This window comes from Agelaius tricolor, unplaced genomic scaffold (genome assembly GCF_023055355.1).
Source record: "Agelaius tricolor isolate 1412-34295 unplaced genomic scaffold, bAgeTri1.0.p SCAF_39, whole genome shotgun sequence".
Taxonomy (NCBI): Eukaryota; Metazoa; Chordata; class Aves; order Passeriformes; family Icteridae; genus Agelaius; species Agelaius tricolor.
The window spans coordinates 1044076-1068566 of record NW_027269299.1 but is presented as its reverse complement, the minus strand read 5'-3'; the positions used below and the strand labels follow the sequence as shown (position 1 = coordinate 1068566).

Here is a 24491-nt window from a genome sequence, read left to right as displayed (position 1 = left end):
ACAGGGCTCTGCTCCTCCAGGCTGCCTCTGCCGGCAGCCGCCACCGGGATCCCCCAGTGTCCCCCCCAAGGGGCCTTTTCTGCTCAGTTTTGGAATTCTTCGTTCTCCAAACATCCCCCCAAAACAAACCCAACCCAGGGACCCCCCAGGGTATCTGGGCAAAGCTCCCTTGCCCAGGGCATCTGTGGGATGGGGGGGTGATGATCCCACAGGTGGGGGCTGCAAATTCAGGGAGTGCTCGACCTCTTGGTTCCTTCTCCTTTCCTTGATCCTCCTTTGTCCCTCATCTTCCTCTTCCACTCCTCTTCCATTCCTCCTCCTCCTCCTCTTCTTCCCTAATCTCACCTCTTTCCCCTACTTCCATCCCTTTTGGCTCTCCTCCTTCATCCCTGCCCTTCCCTCCCTCCTCCTCCTCCCCCAGCAGCAGCCACACCCTCGGTGCCCGTTCCCGCAGCCCTCGCAGCCCGCGGCAGCAGCGGCGATGGAGCCGGGCCAGGTCGGCATGGGCAGCGCGGGGCTCTCGGCTGCTCCCAGCCGCTGCGGGCGGGGGAATCTGGCCCGGGCCAAAGGAGAGGCAAACTGGGCAAACTGGGGGCTGCACATCCAAACTGGGCCTTGCTGGGGACCCTGCCTGGGCACTGCCAGCCCTTGGGGCTCCTCTCGGGAGATCTGGGAGGGGGGAACGCAGAGAGGGGTGGGGGATCCCAGGAGTGGCGTCTCTGGGAGGGACTGGGCTGTACTGGGATCATACTGGGATCATACTGGGAGTGAGTGGGAGGCTGCAGGGGGCAATTGAGACCATGCTGGGGGCAAATGGGATATACTGGGAGCAAGTGGGATCATTCAGAGGGTGACCAGAAGCAGCTGTGAGCAACTGGCATCATGCTGGAAGGAACTGGGAGTCACTGGGTGCATGCTGGGCATGATTGGAAGCAACTGGGCTTATACTGGGATGAACTGGGATCATGCTGGAAGTGACTGGGATCATACTGTCAGTGAGTGCAGCTACACTGAGACTGACTGGAAGTGGCTGGGAGCAAATGGGATCAGGCTGGAAGGAACTGGGACTGACCTGGAATATGCTGGAAGGAACTGGGTGAGACTGGGAGTGACTGGAACAAAAGTGAGGCTGAAAGGGAGCAACTGGAACCATGTGGGGCAAAACTGGTTCATACTGGCAGTGACTGGGAGCACACTGGGATCATCTCTGGATCATACTGGGAGGGACTGGACTAATACTGGGAATGTCTGACAGTGACTGGGAACACACCATGCACATCATCCCCCATACTGGGGGGGACTGGGAGCAACTGGGAGCACGCTGGGAGCAAATGGCATCATACTGGGACTGACTGGGTTGATCTAGCTGGAGGCAACTGGGACCATACTGGGAGTGATTGGAAGTTTCTGGGATTATACTGGGACCATACTGGGAGTGCTGGCATGTGACAAGGATCATACTGGAGGTAACTGGGCTCATATTGGTGTAGAAAGGGAACAATTGGGATTACACTTTGGACTACTGGGAGCAACTGAGAGAAACTGGGATCATTCTACAAGCAAACTGGAGGGACTGGGAATGACTGGATGTGTGCTGGAGGCAACTGGGATATATTGGGCATGACTGAGATCATACTGGGATAACAAGCACCTTACTGGGACCACTGGGAGTGTCTGGGAATGACCACGGACATGCTGTGGGCAACTGGGATGTACTGGGAGTGTCTGTAACCATACTGGGGATGACTGGGAACACACTGGAAACAACGGGGACCCTGCTGGGGAGAACTGGGACCCCATGCTGGGGGCAACTGGGAGTGAGTGGAAGAGACTGAGTCTACACTGGGGGTAACTGGGCATGACTGGGACCATGCTGGGAGGGACTGGGATCATCTATGGAGTGACTGGGACTACAGAAGGGACAACAGGCTCCAACTGTTATCACTCTGGGAGGAACAGGGAGCAACTGGAACCATGCTGGGGGCAACTGGGATCATACTGGGTCATACTTGGAGCAACTGGGACTGCACTGAGGGCGACTGGGAGTGGCTGTGAGGAACTGGGATCAAGCTGGAAGCAACTGAGGACAACTGGGACTAACTGGGAACCTGCTGGGAGTAACTGGAATACACTGGGAGTGATTGAAACCACAGTCGGGGTAAACGGGAACAACTGGAACCACACTGGATGATAATGGGAGCAGCTGTGCCCATGCTGGGGTCATACTGGAACTGAGTGGGATCATACTGGGAGTGACTTGAAAAGTATTAGGAGTATCTGAGAATGACTGGGATCCTACTGGAACCAGACTGAGAGTGACTGGAAAGGTGCTGGCTGTGACTGGAACCATGTTGGAGGTGACTGGGAGCAACTGGGCCCACACTGGGAGTGACAAGGGGTCACTCTGGGCATGACTGGAATCCTACTGGGAGGATCTGGGAATGACTGGGGTCATACTGGGAATGACTGGAACCACACTGCGGGGAGGTCACTGGATACAACTGGGATCATCCTGGGAGCCACTGGGATTACAGCAGGTGTGAATGGATCCTGACTGGGGGGTACTGGGAGCTACTGGGCCCATGTTGGGAGGAAAATGTGGCACATTGGGAGCAACTGGGATCAACTGGAAGGTACTGGAACCATGCTAAGGGGACTAAGGACACAACTGGAGCAACTGGGTGTGAGACTCTGTCCAAAATTTCCCCCATCTGCCTCACGATTGTCATTGGGGACCACTGAAGAAAAGACCCCCTGTCTTAAATCTCTGGCCCTGTAGGAGAAAGTTACATGCTAAGGGCCCCGAGGCCTGAGAGCGTTGCTAAGCTATTGTTTCACAGGTGTGTTTACTGTATGCTACACTGAGCTCCATGAAAAGAAGAGAAGGACATTCTGCCTTTTTTGCAACAATAGCTCTGGGATTTTTCCCCCACCTCTGGCTGGACTTCTCTCGAGTTTCAGGTGGTCCTCCAAAGAAGACCCCTCTTGCTTGTTTGCAATCACCGTGACAGACAAACTGAGATGTAAGAAGCCTCTTCACCAGAGAAAAAGCAAGACGTGAAATCCTTCTGTGAGAAGGGCCCCTCTCACACTTTCCAAGGACTGGGACTGAGCCCCCCAACCTGGGGGAGGTGTGTGGGGGAGGCAAGCTGACCAAAGCAAGATGGATGTTGCAGGGGTGAGCATTGGACCACAAAGACAATGGCTCTCGCCCACTGCTGAGAACATGGACTGTGTGTACCCTTCTCTAAATACCATTCTTTCCCCCGAAGATACAATAGACTACCTTTGATTCGGTTTCAAGATCTATTCCCCTTCCCCCATCAAAAGAGAGTATAACTAGAGTCCAGATGGACTGCACCTCTGAGATCTGCCCGGACGTGACCTGGTGAACTCCATTGGCTGGACATCGAAGAACTTCGCCGTTCCACGTTTGGTAGCTCTACACCCATTCATTCCCTCCCTCTTTTCCCTTATTTTTTCCTTTTTTCCCCGCTTCCTCCCCAGACATGTTTGCTGTGGTTATTTCAAAAGAGGTGCATTTGTTTGGATTATCACTGCAAACCCCCTTGTACCATGTTGGTTCTTTTGCACTCTGAGATCGCGAACCATCACAAAACTCATTTGTAAGGATGGATCGTGACACCAGGTCAGTGTGGCCTGGGTTGGGTTGCCCAGGGCAGGAAAGATGTCTGGCAGCTGGAGCAGGGTCTGGGAAGGGCCTCCAAGGTGGGGCTGGAGCCCTTGGGCTGTGAGCAGAGGCTGAGAGAGCTGGGCTTGTGCAGCCCAGAGCAGGGAAGGCTGAGGGGCTCCTCATCCCAGCCTGGCAGTGCCAGCGAGGAGGGGATGGAGAACACAGAGCCAGGCTCTTCACTGGGGGCCTGGTGGGAGACAAAAGCCAACGGGTGGAAGGGGAAAGAGGGGAGATTAGCCAGGACAGGAGGAGATGAAATGAGTCAGGCTGGTTTCAGCATTTCCTCAACACCAAAAGCAGCCTGACCTCCCCTCTCCATCCACCACTGACAGCTTTACAAATCAGGAATGGTTGGAGCTGTTTTGCTCACACTCCAGGATGAGCATCCTCATACAAGGACTTAATTGTGTTTCTATCTATCACAGAACCATGTTTATCTGAAATTAATTTTAGTATGGAAATCACTTGTGGATGGTGGACTCATCAGACGCTGTTGGGACATTGTGCATAGCTCAGGGAAGAGTATGATATTAAATTGTGTCCTGTTCAACCATGGTCTGTTGGCCATGAAGAGAAACTTTCTGTGCTTCTGAGTCTCACCAGTTCCTGACCCCCAAAGGACATAAACCTGATGAGTGATGGCTCCCACTCCAGTGGCTGCACTTGGACCTCCCTCCATAGCCAGAGCAGAGCTCCCTTGTCCCAGAAAGTCCCTGGCAATGCAGGGATGAAGGAAACAGGACAGGCTGGGGGATCATGGGCATGGCACAGCCAGGGAGATGAATGACTTTTGCATTTGATGGAGCTGTGCCTTCCCTTGGCTTTGTTGGCTGACAAGGAATGAACATCCCTCTGTGTCTCAGGCAGCTCCTTCTCCAAGGAAAGCAGGTGGGAGTTGGAGCCAAGGAGCTGAAAGCTGCAGGTGCAGCCTGGGCTGGAGGGAGCTGAGATTTGCACAAGGCTGCTCTGAGTGCCAGGGCTTGGATGGGGGAAATGGTGGGCTGGGGGTAGGGACAGAGTCTGATTGATTGTCAGCCATGAAGGGTCTTGATTTTCATATCTATTCCAACTGCATGAGGAGGTGATTGGATTCAGTGTCAATTGGAGATTGCACATATCAATGAATTAGCAGGAAAACAAAAATAAACAGGACCTAAAAAATGTTTTCTTGCTGTCTTTTTAAATATCATGTATTCAGTTTGAATACACTACTGAGATCTACTTAACCTCAAAGGATTTGAAAATTAAAATCAAATTATTCCCAGAGGCTTGGCTTGTTCAGCTGTTCTGAATGTTAATGAGCCCTGGGACACTGAATTCCTGCACTGAAGAGCTGAAGGCTGAACAAGCCTCTGGAGCAGGGAAATTCAGCAGCAGCCTCCAAGTTGCTGAGGATGTCAGCAGCCCCCACAGAGGCCATCCCTGCCCAGAGACCGTGGGGGAATGGGCAGACAAGGAGAGCGTCCCTGGGGCTGGGGCAGCACAACTCAGAGGCACCAGCGGCTCCAGCTGGGCAATGGAGTGTGGAATGGGGCTGGGAAAGCCCTGCCTGGGCTGGGCCAAGCAGCACAGACAAGCCCTGACTCTCATCCCCCAAACAACTCTCTCAATGAGACATTTAAGAGGAATTACAATTGTTTCTGTACCCTGAGTTGGACGCACTGGAGAAATACTGACAAGAAATCCTCAAGAGGTCAAAACAACAAAACAGTCTTTACTGGCAACTTCAGAAAATAAGAGAAACTTGGCAAATGGTTTAATGCCACATTCAATCAGCAGAAAACACTTCTCAAAGCATTACCTTGGCCCATTCAATTTCATAAACTCTAAGCCTGTTCAATTTTAAGTTACTCAAAATTTGCAAGAGGACAGAAATAGGAGAAGACACAGAGAAAGTGAAAGACAAAAAATATACAGAGAAGCACACACACAACTACCATACTCTGGATTCCACCACTGTTCAGATGGAAATTCCAAGAGGAGGAAGGGTCAAGATGTGTGCTTGCCTTGTGGTCAGCCTTCAATACCCCTTGGCCTTCCTGGGCCCTTCCTCCAGGTGGGGCTTGGGCTCATTTGGTCCCTCAGGAGCTGGGCTGGGGCTGCAGAGGTGGCTGTGGAGCATTGCCTGTGCTGGGCCAGGGACTGGCAGCCACTGCTGAGCTGGGATAGAGGCTCTGGAGGGATTGGGGTTCCAGGGCAGGGCAGGGCTGGGGTTCCGGGGCAGGGCAAGGCTGCACCTGCCCCTTCCTCCCCCACACACATGAAATTTTTTCCAGCCAACAATCTCCTCCAGTCTGTCACAACAGGGAATGTTGGAGGTAGAACTCCCAATTCTGGCCATGGGCACCTGGAGGAGAAGGACAGCTCTTTTCCATAGGAAGGAAGGCACAGATCTCCTCCAGTTTTTCAGTAGCAGACGAGAAGAGACCCTCCTCATGCCACGGTCCACTGGACCACTCAGGCAGCCCCCGGGATGTCAAACAAGCCACACCTGTGGCTTGTCACCTTGTCTCCTGTTTCCATTGGCCCTGCAGTATCACAATGGTCTCTGTGGTTCCACAGGCCCCACAATGCCACAATGGTCCCCTTGGTCCTATGGATCCCCCCAGTGTCACTATGGTGCCCTTGGTTCCATGAGGCCCCGTGGTATCACAATGGGTCCTTGGTTCCATGGTGCCACACAATGTCACAATGCTCTGCTTGGTTCCATGGGACCTCATTTTGTCACAATGGTCTCACTGGTTCCATGTGGCCCTGCAGTGTCAGAACATCCTCTTGGTTTCTGAGGCTCACAAGGGTCTCCATGATTCCATGGTGTCCCACTGTGTCACAATGACTCCTTGGTTTCCTGACACCCCAAAGTGTCATGACGGTCTCTATGATTCCTTGGGGCCCTTCAGGGTTACAATGGTCCCTTGGTCTCACAAGGGCCCACAGTGTCACAATGGTCCCTTGGTCTCACAGGGCCCCACAGTGTCACCATGGTCCCTTGGTCTCACAGGGCCCCACAGTGTCACAATGGTCCCTTGGTGTCACAGGGCCTCACAGTGTCACAATGCTCCCTTGGTTCCATGGGCCCTGTGCTGCTGCATTCCCCCCTGCCCTTCTCAGGCCGCCCTGCCAGCTGAGAAATGCTCCTTGGGCCTCGGCCTTGGCCAACAGCCCCTGGGCTCAGCTCCTCTGCAGCTCATCACAAACACTGTCTGCTCCAGGCACTGCTGCTGCCCAACCAGCTCCTGCTTTCTGTAGGAGCAGCCCTGGGAACTGCTTTTGTTCCCCCAGTGGCACAACATCCCTGTTCTCACCCTGCCAAAGAAAGCTGTTGGTGCCCAGTGCAGCCAGGATGAACCATTGCTGGGACTGAAGCCCCTCTCTAGGGGCCCTACAAACAGCGCTCCAAAAGGAGCCCTTGGAGCTCTCCTGGGCCAGCAACTCCCTCTGAGTGGGGCCTCTCAGAGCCGGGAACTCTCCCGTTTGCTGCACTCGGGGATCCCCAACAACGACGGAGCCTGGGCCGATCCCCCCACTCCTCCAGGCTCAACCCTTCACCCGCTGGGGAGATGCCAAAGGATCCACAGGGAGCATTTCCTGCCCTCAGGGGAATTGCTCCCAGGTGCCTTGCACTGACTCTTTGTGTCTGTGTGCACACAGGAGTGCCCGTGCTGGGGAAATGTGGCAGAAATGCTGCTCTCTGAGGAGATTGAGTGCCTTGGATAGCTGAGTCAGTCAAGCCTGTAAGTAACGATGAGTCAGAAGCTGTAAGCTAAATTAAATGCTGCTAAGAGTTGTTTTACTAGGTTGTTACGTTTAATATAAGTTACTAGCTAAGTTGAATATTGCTAAGTGTTATTGCACTGCTTAATCATTAAGTCCTAGGTTATAAGTAAGGTGAAATATTGTCAAGTGCTGTTCTTTTGCTAAATGCTGAAGTGTGATGTATCACTCAAGGCCTGTTAAGTTTGAGCTCTGTTTAGATCTTGGGCCGTATTCCTTTTATCCTTGCCCTCACTGTCCTTTAGGCACACATACAGGTGCACAAACTTAGAGAGTTCTCAGTTCATTTCTGGTTTGATTGCCAGGATTTTGTTTGGTTTTGTTGTTGCTTTGTTTCCTTGCTGTGCCTCAAGTGTCCAGTCAAGAGCAGAGTGACTCTTGCCAAGGAACTTTGTGCTGCTGTCCCTTAATATTAAATCTGGTTTTTTCTGATCCCTTGCTGGGGATTTTTTCAGCACTCTTAAGGCCTCATTGATACCAGGGTGAAGGAGCCCTGGCCCAGGCTCTGGCCCTGGGGGACATGGGGACGCTGCCGGGGGGTCCCTGTCCCCCTGTGCCACCCCCAGGGCCCCGGCCCCCCTTCCCCATGTCAGGCTCTGGGGTCGATCTCGTGGAACATCCTCTGGGGGAGGCTGCGGCGCCGGGGGCGGGGGGACCCGGGGGGACAGGGGACCCCGCTGTGCACGAGCAGGGTTGGACTGCTCTGGGGGGAACTGTGAGGGGGGCCAGGGCAGAGTGACCTCCCCAGTGACCTCACACAGCCCCTGTGATGTCACACAGCTTCTGTGATTTCACACAGCCATCTGTGATGTCAAACAGCCCCTGTGATGTCACACTGCCCCTGTGATGTCACAGAGCCAACTCAATGTCACCTTGTGATGTCATACAGCAGTGCTGTGATGTTCCAGAAGACTGATGTCACAAAGTCACTCTGTGATGCCAGAATCTGTTCTGTGATGTCACAGTCTGCTCTATGTTGCTACACAACCAGCCGGTGATGTCACAACCCACTCTCTGATGCCACAGATCCACCCCTTATGATTGCAGATTCTGCTCTATGGCCTCATATCCTACTCTGGGATGTCACAGCCAGCTCTGTGATGTCACAACCCCCTCAGTGATGTCACAAAAACCTCAAGAACTCAGTTACATTGGAACACTGAAGTTTCTTGGACTTTGAAGAGATCCTTGTCAGGGACACAAATGAGAAAGTGTCCCCAGCTTCCAGGTAGAGCAAAATAGTGCAGGCAGTGATGACAGGTGGGGACAAGCAAGGCAAAGGTGTCTCTGGTGCTGAGAAAACCTGGATGTGTTTCAGGAATGCAAAGGGCCAAGCCTGAGCCCCAGCCCCTGGCCAGGCAGATCCTGTTCCTCCCTCATTGCTCAGGGCTCTTCCAGGGATGGGCACTGGGATGTGGGGATGTGCAATGCCAAGGGCAGGAGCATGGGGCTGCCCCTGCCAGGCTGCTGAGCAGGGACAAGGAGGCAATGAGGCCCCAGGCCCCAGGCCTGCAAGGGTCACTTGTCCCCTCATGGCCTCAGGCCCAGGGCCAGCAGCCATGGCCAAAGTGCTGCCCAAGTTGGCTCTGGCAGGGCTGTCTTGCAGCTGCTGCCCATCCCTGTGCCCTGTGCAGCCCAGGCTGTCCTACGGTGTCCCTTCCCTGCGCCTCTGTTCCTGCAGGCTGTTGGCATCCCCCGGCTGCCCCACCTGGCTGAGCCCTTCCTTTGCTGACAGCTCTGCCTCTGCCTGCCCACACAAAGCCTTGGCCTTGATACCAAAATGGTTAATTCAATTTTTACTGTGCCTGTGAATTTTTAGTATGGGAACAAGGCATTCAGGGGCTGCTTTCTCACCAAGGATGGTTGGAAGACAAGAAGAAGACATTTGGCTCAAGATCGCAGTTGACAGAAATTCGAAGGACTGAATCTGGGAACTTGAGGTGGGGTTTATGGTAATGGGTAAATTGTAATATGCATTTAGTGATGCTGGTAGAATTACATGTCCACATAAGGTTAGGAGTTATCCCTCACTAGACCTCAGACCCAAATAAATGATATACTCTTAAATAAGAAATTAGACTTAAGGAGTCTTATTCTGATATTTTGGATATTTGGTGGTGGTGGGGCCTCCTAGAACAAGGAGTCAGCTGTGACACTGAGCAAAGTCAGGGCACAAAGGGTCCTTTGTGAGTCTGTATAACCCCATGGAAGCAAAATCCGTTTTGGTACATTGGGGCCACATTGAACCAATGGTCCATTGTGATACTGCAGGTCCAAGGAGACCATTGTGACCCTGAGAAACCTCTTGGTACCAAGGGGCCATTGTGACACAGCAAGGCCTGGTGGAACCATGGGTCCATTGTGGCACTGCAGAACCTCACCGTTTCAAGGTGACCGTGTTCTGCTATGGAACCTCATGGAACAAAGGCACCATGATGACCCTGCAGAACCAAGGAGACTGCTGTGGGCAGTGTGAAAGCTCATGGAACCAGGAGTCCATTGTGGCACATCAAGGCCTCATGGAACCAAGGGTCCGTTGTTAAACTGTGTGGCCTCATGGAACCATGAGCCATTGTGACACAGCATAGCCACATGGAGCCAAGGGGCCACTGTGACACTGTGGATCCAAGGAGACCATTGGGACTGAGGAACCTCATGGAACCGAGAGTTCATTGTTACACTGTGGGGACCTGTGGAACCAAGGGGAGCACAGTGACTTTGTGGGGCCTCATGGAACAATGGAGACTGTTCTGACACTTTGGGACCCACTGGAACCAAAGGGCCATTACAGCATGGCAGGGCCTTATGGAACCAAGGGGACTACAGTGAACACTGTGGGTCTCCAGGGGATGAAGGGTCCAGTGGAACCAAGGATACCATTGTGACACTCTGGGGCCTCATGGAACCAAAGGTCCATTGTGACACAGCAGGGCCTCATGGAAGCAAGGGGACTACAGTGAACACTGTCGGTCTTCATGGGATGAAGATCCAATGGAGCCAAGGATACCATTGTGACACTCTGGGACATCAGGGAACCAGAGGTCCATTGTGACACAGCAGGGCCTCATGGAACCTTGCAGGCCATTTTTACACTTTGAGCCTTATGGAGCCAAGGGGACCATAGTGATCTTGTGGGGCTCAGTGAAAGCAATGGTCTGTTGTGACACTGCGAGGCCTTATGGGATCATGGAGACCATTGTGACACCAAAGGCCTCACTGAAACAAGGGGCCATTGTGACACTAGAAGGCCTCTTGGAAGCAAGGAACCATTGTGACACTCTGGAGTGTTGGCAGGCCAAGGGGCAGTTGTCACACTGTGTGGCACCAAGGAGTCCATTGGGCCCCTACAGGGCCCCATGGAACTAAGGATTCATGGAACAGTGCTGGAACACATGGAACCAAAGGTCCATTGTGATATTGCAGGGCCTCATGGAATCCTAGAGGCCATGATGACACTTTGAGGCCTCGTTGAATCAAGGGGCTCTGCAGGGCCTCATGGAACCAAGGAGACCTCTCTGACATTGTGAGTCCCCATGGAACCAGGGGTCCATTGTGACATTGTGGGGCCTCATAGAACCAAGGAGACTGATATGACACTTCAGGACCCACTAGAACCAAGGGGCCATTTTGTCACCTCAGGGTCTCATATAACTAAGGCAATCATTGTGACACTGCAAGGTCTCATGGAAGCTAGGGGCCATTGTGACACTGTGGGTCCCCATGGAAGCAAGGGACCAGTGTAACACATCCAGGCCTGGTAGAACCAAGGGGGCATTGTGATCCTGGGGAACCCAGTAGAACGAAGGGGCCATTTTGAGACTCTGTGACCTCATGGAACCAAAGGGCCATTGTGGCATTGCGCAGTGCCATGGAAACAAGGAAACTATTTTGACACTGCAAGGCCTCATGGAAGCAAGGGGCCATTGTGCCACTGTGGACCCAAGGAGACCATTGTTATATCACTGGGCCTCATGGAAACAAAGATCTGTTGTGATCCTACAGAGCCTCATGGAACCAAAGGGTCATTGTGATGCTGCAGGGCCCTAAAGATCCAAAAACATGGAACAGGTCTGGCTGGCTGGGCTTCCTGGGGGCTGCCTGACTGGTCCAGCTGACCTTAGCATATTGAGGGTTGCTTCTCATCAACCACTGAAACCCTGGAGTTTTGTGCTTTCCTTCCTGGGGGAAAGAACTGTCCTTCTCCTCCAGGGGTTCATGGCTGAAATTGGGATTCCTCCTCTAAATTTGATTATATCCAAGGATTATTCCCATATGTCACCTGGAGGGACAGACAGCTCTGGCTGGCCTTGGCCTCTTGGGGGACACCTCTCATCTGCCTTCAAAACACCAGGGGACTGGGCTTTTCTTCTCATGGAAAAAACATCTTTCAAGTCCAGGCATCCATGGCCAAAACTGAGAATTTGCCTCCAGAATTCCTTAAATCCAAGGACAGCTCCAGACAAAAGCTTCCAGGACTATCTAGGTTCCCTTGGCTTCCTAAGGGCCAGCTCCCATCTTCCTTTGGAGGACTGGGGTTCTGCACTTTCCTTCCTATGGAAAAGAACTGTCCTTCTTGTCCAGAGCCCAATACACAAACGTGGGGTTTGGCCTCCCAAATTCTGTCTGTCCAAGGATTCTTCCCTGACAATAGATCTGGCTGCCTTGGCCTCCTTGGGGCTGCCTCTAATCAGCCTTTGGAACACTGGGGCTCTGTCCTTTCCTTCCTATGGAGAACTGTCATTCCAGTCCAGGAACCCGTGGCTGAAATGGAATTCCACACCTAAAATTCCCCATATATCCAAAGGCTGCTTTCAGACAAAAGCTGCAAGGACAGACAAGTCTCACTGGCCTTGGCCTCTGGTGACTGCCTCTCATCTGCCTTCAAAACCCTGGGGTTCTGTGGTTTCCTTCCTATAGAAAAGAACTGTCCCTCTTGTCCATGTGCTCTTGGCCTCAAGCACTTGACCACTCTATAGGGACACAGGAGTTCTGTGCTCAGTGGGGTGGAGACTGAGGACATCAGAGGAGAGCCCTGGGAGGGATTGAAAGGTGGTTTCAGAGATGGTGGAGCCAGAGAAAGAAAGAATTAATTCCAAAGGCAGCTGGGGAGGTCCAGACTGGACACCAGGAGAAAGGAATTTACCTGCCAGGGCAGGGCTGTGGTGCAACACATCCCCCAGCAGGAGCCTGGAGCAGCCCAAGGCTTTGTGTGGGCAGGCAGGGGCAGGCAGGAGGCAGAGCTGTCAGCAAAGGAAGGGCCCAGCCAGGTTGGGCAGCCGGGGGGTGCCGACAGCCTGCAGGGACAGAGGCGCAGGGAAGGGACACCGTAGGACAGCCTGGGCTGCACAGGGCACAGGGATGGGCAGCAGCTGCAAGACAGCCCTGCCAGAGCCAACTTGGGCAGCACTTTGGCCATGGCTGCTGGCCCTGGGCCTGAGGCCATGAGGGGACAAGTGACCCTTGCAGGCCTGGGGCCTCATTGCCTCCTTGTCCCTGCTCAGCAGCCTGGCAGGGGCCGCCCCATGCTCCTGCCCTTGGCATTGCACATCCCCACATCCCAGTGCCCATCCCGGGAAGAGCCCTGAGCACTGAGGCAGGGACAGGATCTGCCTGGCCAGGGGCTGGGGCTCAGGCTTGGCCCTTTGCATTCCTGTGTCTATGCTGGTGAGCTGGGCCGGGCTCCTGGCCCAGAGGCAGCTCCTGGCAAGGGCAGCAGAGCTGCAGAGAGACAGCTCTGGCCAGGAGCAGCTCCTGTGCACAGCCCAGCAGGGCTGGGGCACTGCCAGGGCCCTTCAGGGACACCAGCAGGGCACAGACAGAGCTCACAGGGGCTCAGCACTGGCAGGGGCTGTGGCATGTCCCAGAGGAGGCTGTGTCACAGCAGCTCCACTGTGGCAGTGTCATGGAGGCAAACAGCAGCTGTGATGTCAGCAAGGGGCTGTGTGACAGCACAGAGTGGGCTGTGTGAGGGCACAGATTGGGCTATGACATCACAGAGTTTGTTGTGTGTGGTCATTTAGCAGCTATGGCATCATAGAGGGGATTCTGTGACATCACAGAGCAGGCTGTGACATCATGGCATGGCTGTATGATATCATAGACCTGGCTGTGAGGTCAAAGTGGGTGCTGTGACATTACAAAGTGGCAATATGACATCACAGACAGGGTTTTGTGACATCACTGAGGGGCTTGTGACATCACACAGCTGTCTGTGACATCACAGAGTAGGGTGTGAGGTCATAGAGCAGATCCTGCGTTCATAGAGGGTGGCTCTGTGACATCAGAGAGAGGGTTGTGACATCACTTGCTGGCTGTGTAACATCATAGAGCTGGCTGTGACATCACAGAACAGATTGTGGAATCACAGGGTGACTTTCTGACATGACAGAGTCTTCTGTGACATCACAGTGCAGCTGCATGACATTCCAGGGTGACATCCCAGAGTTGTCTCTGTGACATCACAGGTTGCTGTGTGACATCCCAGAGGCTGTGTGACATCACACGGGGGCTGTGTGACATCACAGGGGCTGTGTGACCTCACAGGGGCTGTGTGACATCACAGGGGCTGTGTGAGGTCACTGGGGAGGTCACTCTGCCCCGGCCCCCCTCACAGTCCCCCCCAGAGCAGTCCAACCCTGCTCATGCACAGCGGGGTCCCCTGTCCCCCCGGGTCCCCCCGCCCCTGGCCCCACAGCCTCCCCCAGAGGATGTTCCACGAGATCGACCCCAGAGCCTGACACGGGGACGGGGGCCGGGGCCCTGGGGGTGGCACAGGGGGACAGGGACCCCCCGGCAGCGTCCCCATGTCCCCCAGGGCCAGAGCCTGGGCCAGGGCTCCTTCACCCTGGTATCAATGAGGCCTTAAGAGTGCTGAAAAAATCCCCAGCAAGGGATCAGCAAAAACCAGATTTAATATTAAGGGACAGCAGCACAAAGTTCCTTGGCAAGGGTCACTCTGCTCCTGACTGGACACTTCAGGCACAGCAGGGAAACAAAGCAACAACAAAACCAAACAAAATCCTGGCAGTCAAACCAGAAATGAACTGAGAACTGTCCCTATGTGTGTGTGCCTAAAGGACAGTGAGGGCAAGGATAAAAGGAATATGGCCTAAAGCTTACACCTTAACTTTAACTGATACCATCTACTTCACAATTTAGCAAAAGAACAGCACTTAACAGTATTTAACCTAACTTATAACCTATGACATTGCAATTTAACAAATCTAATAATTAAACTTAAATAATAATTTAAATTAAACTTAACAACTTAGAAAAAGAACAACTCTTAGGAGCATTTAACTTAGTTTAGACCTTTTGATTTAACCTTCCTTACTGATGTTTGGATATCTGACTGACTCAGCTATCCAAGGCACTCAATCTCCTCAGAGAGCAGCATTTCTGCCACATTTCCCCAGCACGGGCACTCCTGTGTGCACACAGACACAAAGAGTCAGTGCAAGGCACCTGGGAGCAATTCCCCTGAGGGCAGGAAATGCTCCCTGTGGATCCTTTGGCATCTCCCCAGCGGGTGAAGGGTTGAGCCTGGAGGAGTGGGGGGATCGGCCCAGGCTCCGTCGTTGTTGGGGATCCCCGAGTGCAGCAAACGGGAGAGTTCCCGGCTCTGAGAGGCCCCACTCAGAGGGAGTTGCTGGCCCAGGAGAGCTCCAAGGGCTCCTTTTGGAGCGCTGTTTGTAGGGCCCCTAGAGAGGGGCTTCAGTCCCAGCAATGGTTCATCCTGGCTGCACTGGGCACCAACAGCTTTCTTTGGCAGGGTGAGAACAGGGATGTTGTGCCACTGGGGGAACAAAAGCAGTTCCCAGGGCTGCTCCTACAGAAAGCAGGAGCTGGTTGGGCAGCAGCAGTGCCTGGAGCAGACAGTGTTTGTGATGAGCTGCAGAGGAGCTGAGCCCAGGGGCTGTTGGCCAAGGCCGAGGCCCAAGGAGCATTTCTCAGCTGGCAGGGCGGCCTGAGAAGGGCAGGGGGGAATGCAGCAGCACAGGGCCCATGGAACCAAGGGAGCATTGTGACACTGTGAGGCCCTGTGACACCAAGGGACCATTGTGACACTGTGGGGCCTGATGGAATCATGGAGAGCACTGTGACATTGCTGGGCCTCATGGAACCAAGGGGACCATTGTGACACTGTGTGGCTCCATGGAATGCAGGGATCATTGTGACACTGAGAGGCCCCATCAAACCAAGGGTCCATTGTGAGACCTGTGAGGCCTCATGGAGCCAAAGGTCCATTGTGGCATTGCAAGGCCTCATGGAACCATAGAGAGACCATTAAGACACTTCACAGCCTCACGGAACAACCAAGAAGACCATTATTACACTGAGGGGAGTCATGGAATCATGGAGACCATTGTGACAATATGAGGCCCCAGGGAATAAGCAAAGCATGTGACACTTTGAGGCTTCATCAAACCACTGAGACCATTTTGACCCTGGGGGTCCCCACAGATCCAAGAGGACCATTGTGATACTGTGGGACCTGGTGAAACCAAGAGGCCTTTGTGACACTGCAGGGCTGCATGGAACCAAAGCTCCAGGGTGACACAGAGGGGCCTCCTGTCATCAATGGTCCATTGTGACACTGTGGAGCCAAAGGAGACCATTGTGACACTGCAAACCCCCAGGGTCCAAAGGTCCATTGTGACATTGCAGGGCTCATGGAACAGAAGAGTCCCGTGACATTGTGGGGGCCTTCTGGAACCTTGGGGCCATTGTGACACTGTGGGACTCCACTGAAACAAGGGTCCATTTAGACACTGCAGGGCTTCCTATAATCAAGGGGCCATTTTGACACTATGGGGCACCATAAAACCAAAGGAATACAGGACAGCTCTGGCTGGTTTGGCCTCCTGTTGACTGCCTGGACTGGTCCAGCTGACCTTGGCATGTTGAGGGTCTCTTCTCATCTGCTGCTGAAACACTGGGGCTCTGTGCTTTCTTTCATATGGAAAAGATCTGTCCTTCTCCGCCAGGCACCCATGGCCAGAACTTGGATTTCACCTCCAAATTTCCTTATACTCAGGGATTGTTCCATAGGAATATTGCCAGAACAAGTCTGTCTTGCTGTGGTTTCACAACAGCCACCTTCCATCTGTCCCCAAAACATTGGAGAAAGCTCTGTGCTTTCCTTCCTATGGGAAAGAACTGTGCTGCTTCTCCTAGTGCTCATGGCTGAGATTGGGATTCCACCTCCAAAACTCCTTAAATCCAAAGTCTGTTTTCAGACAAAATCTGCCATTCCTTACAAGTCCGGCTGGCCTTTTGAGGCTCTCACCTGCCTTCCAAACACTGGGGCTCCGTGCTTTCCTTCCTATGGAAAAGAACTTTCCTTCCAGTCCAGGTGCCCATGGCCAAATTTGGGTTCCACCTCCAACATCGCCTGTTGTGACAGCCTGGAGGAGATTGTTGGCTCAATACATTTCATGTGTGGAGGAGGAAGGGGCAGGTCCAGCCCTGCCCTGCCCTGGAACCCCAGCCTCGCCCTGCCCTGGAACCCCAGTCCCCCCAGAGCCTCTATCCCAGCCCAGCAGTGGCTGCCAGTCCCTGGCACAGCACAGGCAATGCTCCACAGCCACCTCTGCAGCCCCAGCCCAGCTCCTGAGGGACCAAATGAGCCCAAGCCCCACCTGGGGGAAGGGCCCAGGAAGACCAAGGGGTATCGAAGGCTGACCACAAGGCAAGAACACATCTTGACCCTTCCTCCTCTTGGAATTTCCTTCTGAACTGCACTGGAATCCAGGAGTTGGAATCTGTGTGTGTGCTTCTCTAAATCTTATTTGTCTTTTTCTTATTCCCTCTTCTTCCAAAATTTGAGTAACTTAAAATGGAAGAGGCTTAGAGTTTGTGAAGTTGAATGAGCAAAGTTAATGTTATGAGAAGTGTTTCTTGTTGATTAAATGTTGTAATAAACCTTTTGCCAAAGTTTCTGTGATATTCTAAAGTACCCAGTAAAGTCCCTTTTTTGTTGTTTAGAACTCCTGAGAATCTCTTGCTGATATTTCTCCAATGCATCACACTCAGTGTACGCAAACAATTGTAATTCCTTTTAAATGTCTTGTTGAGAGTTTTTTAGTGGATGTGGGTCAGGGTTTGTGTGTGCTGCTTGGCCCAGCCCAGGCAGGGCTTTCCCAGCCACATTCCACACTCCATTGCCCAGCTGGAGCCGCTGGTGCCTCTGAGTTGTGCTGCCCCAGCCCCAGGGACGCTCTCCTTGTCTGCCCATTCCCCCACGGTCTCTGGGCAGGGATGGCCTCAGTGGGGGCTGCTGACATCCTCAGCAACTTGGAGGCTGCTGCTGAATTTCCCTGCTCCAGAGGCTTGTTCAGCCTTCAGCTCTTCAGTGCAGGAATTCAGTGTCCCAGGGCTCATGAACATTCAGAACACCTTAACATGCCAAGCCTCTGGGAATAATTTGATTTTAATTTTCAAATCTTTTGTGGTTAATTCAACACATTTCATAAGTGTATTCCAAGTGAAGGCATTATATTTACAAAGAAAGTGAAAAATTATTTTTTTAGGTCCTGTTTACGTTTTTTTTCCTTTTAAGTCATTGACATGAGCAATCTCTGATTGACACTGAATCCAAGTACCTCCTCATGCAGTTTGAATAGATATGAAAATCAAGACCCTTCATGGCTGACAATCAATCAGACTCTGTTCCTACCCCCACCCCACCATTTCTCCCCCCAAACCCTCCCTGCCCCGATTCTGCCCAGATTTGCTCTTTGCACACACGACTCACACGCTGAAGTCAGGAGCTCCCTTCATGCCCAGAGGGAGGAAAAGGGAGAAAGGGAATGAAGAGTTCTCCTGTGCAGAGCCAAGGTCCAAGTGCAGCCCCTGCAGTGGGAGCCACAACTCATCAGGTTTGTGTCCTTTGGGCTCAGGGCCTGGTGACACTCAGAGGCACAGAAAGGTTTCTTTCCAGCAAACAGAACCTGATCATTTGAACAGTTTAATAACCATCACAGCTCTTCCCTCAGCTCTCTGGGATGTCCCAGCAGCATCTGACATGTCCCCCATCCTCAAGGGATGTCCATACAGGAACAGCTTCAGACAAAGACATAGGAAAAGGTAATTATGTATAAGATGGAAACTCAAATATGATGTGACTCATATATATATTTCTTTTGAGCATCAGAAAGACTGGTCAACTTCTTGTTGCTCAAAGCATGAAACCAGTTGGTTGAGAAGCATATGAATTACCAGAGAGCACCTGGAGAAGGAAATCAGAGAGCAGTAGGAAGCACATAGATCCACCTACTCTAAATGAAGAGATGTCCTTTGACATGGTCATTTAAACAAGAGAGCTGTAAATACCTGAAGGAAGAGGGAGAGGAAACAATGAACAGAATATTGGTGACACCAGTAGAAGGTAAGATCAGTATTTCTCCTCCTGCCATCAGTACACCTCCAGGACATTCCTGTTCCTTGTGGGAAAACTTGGCCATTTCTTAAAAAGTAATCAAATGACCCAGATAATAAAGATTTGCTTGTATATTATCAAACCAACAAGTATTAACACCTGTGGCCCTTTCCAGGCAGACATCAGCTGTGTGCCCATGAATAGGCAGTGCCACTCATGCCCTGAGGTGCCCAGCTGGGATTGGACCTCTCTGAGAGCACCTGAGGGAGAGCAGAGCACCTTGCAAGCTGCAGGTCCCTGACAGCCCCACAGGGCTCCTGTCCCATCAACATCTGCTCTGCTCCAGTCTGAAATAGGGCCCAGCATGGTGCTGGGATCATCAGAGAGCTGAGGTGTGTGCTGGAATTCAATGGCCTCCCCATCCCACAGCAGCCCTGCATTTCCCTGCTGCAGCCTTGGTCTCCAGCACAGCCATGGAGGCTCTTTGGGCTCTGGAGTGTTGCTGCAGCCGCCAAGGGCAGCTGAGCTCTGCCTTTGGCACAGTCAGGCCTGGCCAGCGCAGGCCATGCTCAGCAATTGCTTGTGTGTGCCTGGCCTTGCTGTCAGCCCCGGCAGCGGCTGCGTGAGCCCTTTGTGGCCCTGTGCTGGCCCAGCCATGGTGGCCCAGCCCCTGTGCAGGCCCAGCCCAGGCCAGGGGCATTGCGTCTGGGAACGGCCCCTGTGCCGTGGTGCCCACAGCAGCCTTGGGGCTCTGTGCCCCATGGCCTCCCTGCTGGGCAGCCTCTGCCAGCTCCTGCAGAGCCTGTGGCACCTGTGGGGCTGCACAGACAGCCCTGCCCCGGGCTCTGCCGGCCTCTGGGCCAGCAGAGAGGCAGCCAGGGCTGGCCATGGCCGGGAACAGGCCCTGAGCCCCGCAGGAGGATGGAGCTGGGCCACAGCCAAACTCAGCCCAGGCCAAAGCTGGGCTCAGCAGCCAGGGCTGCCAAGGGCTGGGCACAGAGGCTGGTGCTGACAAATATCCTGAGCCCCCTCCCTGCTCTCTCCATGCCACCAAGGGCACAGAGCAGCCTCCTCTCTGGGCCACTTGCCTGTTTGCAATGCCTTGCACAGGCGCTGGCCCTGCCCCACAAGGCCTGCCTGAGTCCTGCCCCTGCATGCTCAGCCAGGCTGAGATGGACACTGATGGTTTCTGGGCCAGGCTCCCTGAGCCCAGCCCAGCTCCCTGCAAGCTCTGCCAGCTGCCCTGAGCTCTGGGCAGCACCAAGGGCCTCTCTGAGCCCAGCCCAGCCCGGCCGGCTCTGGCCCCACAGCTCTGCTCAGGCCAGGCTGCTCTGGGCACTGGCCCCACGGCCTCAGCCCCTTCAAAGGGCACAGCAGCAGCTGCAGCTGCCACAGGACTCAGCCCCAGCCATGGGGGAAGGGGCTTGGCCAAGGCCAAAGGAGGCTCCCTGACTGCCCTGCTCCCCTCGGCCTGAGGTGCTGAGAGCTCTGCAGCCCCTGCTGCCATCCCATCTGCCCAGGGCAGCACAAGAGCCCCGGCCTTGGGGCCCTCAAGAGCTGCTCCTGCTCCAGGCCCAGGGCCCATGCCAAAGCTGGGGCAGCCACAAAGCTGTGCCCATTTCTGTTCGTTACTGGTCTGATGGAGATGGATTTTAAGCCACTTGGAGGTTGCTGATCATGAATTTTACTACTTCAGAGTCTTCTTTCTTGAGCCCTGCAGTTCAGGAATTCAGTGAAAAAGGATCAAAATTATTGGTTAAAAAAAAAACGAACAAGACAAGATGTTAGGAATAATTAAGGTTTTCAATTTTTCTGTGGTTAATTAGTCAGACTGCAGAAGTGTATTTAAAGTGAATCTGCTATACTGGAAGGAAAAACAGACAAATGTTTTGTCCTGTTTTCTTTTCCTGTTTATAATTTGATATCAACAATGTCCAATTGATATTGACACCCAGTACCTCTTAATTCAGTCTGAATAGATATGAAAATCAAGACCCTTTATGGCTGACAATCAATAACATTTTGTCCCCACCCCCTCTCCACCATTTCCCTCATCCAACCCCTGGCACTCCTATGGATCAGGAATGGTGTGGCCAGCAGGAGCAGGGCTGTGATTCTTCCCCTGTGCTCAGCACTGGTTGGGCAGCGCCTCGAGTGCTGTGTCCAGTTCTGGGACCCCCAGTTTAGGAAGGACATGGAGTGGCTGGAGCCTGTCCAGAGAAGGGCAACAAGGCTGGGGAGGGGTCTGGAGCACAAGTCCTGTGAGGAGTGGCTGAGAGAGCTGGGGTTGTTTATCCTGGAGAAGAGGAGGCTCAGAGGAGACCTCATCACTCTTTACAACTCCCTGACAGGAGGGTGCAGCCAGGTGGGGGTTGGGCTCTTCTCCCAGGGAACAGTGACAGGACAAATGGACACAGCCTAAACCTGCACCAGGAGATATTTAGGCTAGATATTAGGAAATATTCTTTACAATTCTTCACATTGGAATCACACATTTGAACCCTGGGCTTTGGACAACAACCCCTGCAGCACTACAGGCTGGGGACAGAGTGGCTGGAGAGCAGCCAGGCAGAAAGGGACCTGCAGGGACTGATGGACAGCAGGCTGGACATGAGCCAGCAGCGTGCCCAGGTGGGCAAGAAGGCCAATGGCTCCTGGCCTGGATCAGGAATGGTGTGGCCAGCAGGAGCAGGGCAGGGATTCTTCCCCTGTGCTCAGCACTGCTCTGGCAGCACCTCAAGTGCTGTGTCCAGTTCTGGGTCACCTGGGGTGGGCAAGAGGAAGAAATTTGTGCAAGGAAAGAGTAAAGAAAGCAAAGGTGGAGCCAAGGAAATGCTCAGGGCAGTTTGGGGATGGCTGCCAGGCAGCCCTGGCTCTGAGCAACAGCATCTGCAGTGGCACAGGAAACTCCCAGCTGATGGGAACAAACTTTCTGGCTGACTACAGAGGCCAGGACAAATCTGAGTGGTTTCCCTGGTGTCCCCCAGGCCTTGCTGGCCCCAGGGGCTGATGGCATTTGTGCTGCCTCAGGTTCATGTCCCCACAGCAACAGCATGGGGGTGCTGCCCCTGCTGTGTGCAATGCAAACAGGGGCTGCTGAGGCAGTGCTGCCGTGTCTGTGCCTGCAAGGATGGGGCACCTGTGTGAGCTGGGGGAGAGGCCAGGGCTGCAGAGGGGGGATGTTGTTGGCAGCTGCATGAGGACGCTCTGGGACGCTGCCCTGGGCTGTGCAGCGCACTGGGCATGGATCAGCCCCTGCTCTGCTGCTCCTTCCCGTCTGCCCCAGAGCCCTTGCAGAGCCCCAGCCATGCTGTTTGCCCCCAGCCTGCCCACGGCCAGCCTGGGGCTGCTCACGGGGGTTTCTGTGCTGAGCATTGGCCTGGCCGTGTTCTGGAGAGAGCCTGGGCAAGGAGCCTGGAGCCCCCAGGGCCTGGCCTGAGGCGTCAGCGCTGCCCCAGCAGTGCCCATGGCCTGTCCCTGCTGCAGCCCCGGCACTGCCACCCCCAGGGCTGTGCCCGGCCCCGAGAGCACTCAGGCCCTGCAGCAACACCAGGGCCACCAGGGCAGCGGGGCAGGGCCACGGCAGCAGCACTGGCAACACCAAGGGCTGCTGCTGCTGCTGCTGCTGCTGCTGGGCACAGCTGCTGGGCCAGCACTGATCTGCCCCAGCTCTGCACACAGACATTGCTGCTGCAGCTCCACAGAAGGCAACACAAGGGCATCTCTGCAGAAAACTTTGCTGGGAGAGATCCTTTAGTTCCTTTAAAGCCACCTTGAGTGCAGCCCTTCATTGAGACAGTCTGTGGCCACAGGGAAGGTGGAGAGAAACAAAATGAGAAATGTCGGAAGCAATGACATTTCTTTGTGGACAGTATGAAAAATAGTAAACCAAGGAAAAAGAACCCCCAAAATGAAGCCAGTAAGAAGTATCAAAGATGATTTTTACTACAAGTTATTTGTGATTTTTACTACAAATGATTTGTGATAAAACAGAAGGTTAATGTTTTTTAAATCATCCAGTCATCAGTCTCCAAACTGCAGCCTTGAGCTCCTGGTTCCTCAGGCTGTAGATGAGGGGGTTCCGGGCTGGAGGCACCACTGAGTACAGAACTGACAGGGCCAGATCCAGGGATGGGGAGGACATGGAGGGGGGCTTCAGGTAGGCAAATGTGCCAGTGCTCAGGTACAGGGAGACCACGGCCAGGTGAGGGAGGCAGGTGGAAAAGGCTTTGTGCCGTCCCTGCTCAGAGGGGATCCTCAGCACAGCCCTGAAGATCTGCACATAGGAGAAGACAATGAACACAAAACAGCCAAAAAATAAACAGGAACCTACAGTAAGAAGTCCCAGTTCCCTGAGGTGGGATTTGGAGCAGGAGAGCTTGAGGATCTGGGGGATTTCACAGAAGAACTGGCCTAGGGCATTGCCATGGCACAGGGGCAGGGAAAATGTATGGGTTGTGTGCAGCAGTGAATAGAGAAAGGCACTGGCCCAGGCAGCTGCTGCCATGTGGGCACAAGCTCTGCTGCCCAGGAGGGTCCCGTAGTGCAGGGGTTTGCAGATGGACACGTAGTGGTCATAGCACATGAGGGTCAGGAGGGAAAACTCTGCTGAGATGAAGAACATAAAGAAAAAGAGCTGTGCAGCACATCCAGTGTAGGAGATATTCCTGGTGTCCCAGAGGGAATTGTGCATGGCTTTGGGGACAGTGGTGCAGATGGAGCCCAGGTCAGCGAGGGCCAGGTTGAGCAGGAAGAAGAACATGGGCGTGTGCAGGTGGTGGCCGCAGGCTACAGCGCTGATGATGAGGCTGTTGCCCAGGAGGGCAGCCAGGGAGATGCCCAGCAAGAGGCAGAAGTGCAGGAGCTGCAGCTGCCGCGTGTCTGCCAATGCCAGCAGGAGGAAGTGCCTGATAGAGCTGCTGTTGGACATTTGCTGCGGCTGCACATGGGGAACTGTAAGAAAAGTAGTCATGGAATAGCTGGGTTTGGAGAGGACTTGAAATATCCCAGCACAGGCTGGGGGCACTTTCCCCCCACTGCCTGCCCAGGGCTCTGCTGCCTGGAGCTGTCCCTGCCAGCAGCTGCTTCCCTGTGCCCAGGGCTGGGCCCTGCCAGTGCTGCCAGAGCCCAGCCCAGCCCTGGGGGCTCAGCTCTGCCCTGCAGAGCCCTCCCAGCTCTGGCACTGCCCAGGGGCAGCTCTGGCTCTGCAGGCTCTGATGGCAATGTCAGAGCAACCCTGAGGAGGCTTTAAAAGCAACACTGATGCTGCCCCTAAGGGCTGATTTCTGTCACTGCCTGGTTTATTCAAATTTGAGAGAATTTTTTTTTATTTCTTCTCGACCTGAACTGAGAGATGAACATCTGTGGGGTAAATTCCCATCCAGGAAACCAAGAGCAGTAAATTAAAAAAGCAGGATTTTCCCTTTTATGCAGCCTCTGCCTTGCTGTGCTCCTTGCATGATCTACTTGGAAATGTTCTGCAGTTAAATGCCATGCTGGGAGCAGCCCTGAACAATGCAGCATCCTCCCCACACAAGGAGAACACTCCCAAGCCTCACCAGCTGTCTCCTGCCACCCAGATCTTGTCCCCCAGTGCTGGCAGCAGCTGCCAGGGCTGGCTGAGAGCTGTCCCTGGCAGGCAGC

The 24491-nt window shown here is 53.8% G+C and overlaps 1 protein-coding gene and 1 pseudogene across 1 annotated transcript; both read right to left on the bottom strand.

Annotated features, from left to right (window-relative positions):
* LOC139603508 (zinc finger protein 271-like) overlaps positions 1-24491 on the bottom strand; it is a 233306-nt pseudogene that overhangs the window by 1722 nt on the left and 207093 nt on the right.
* LOC139603494 (olfactory receptor 14J1-like) lies at positions 22861-23778 on the bottom strand. Its single transcript, XM_071454460.1, has one exon. It carries the CDS (start codon positions 23776-23778, stop codon positions 22861-22863), a length of 918 nt encoding a protein of 305 aa, XP_071310561.1.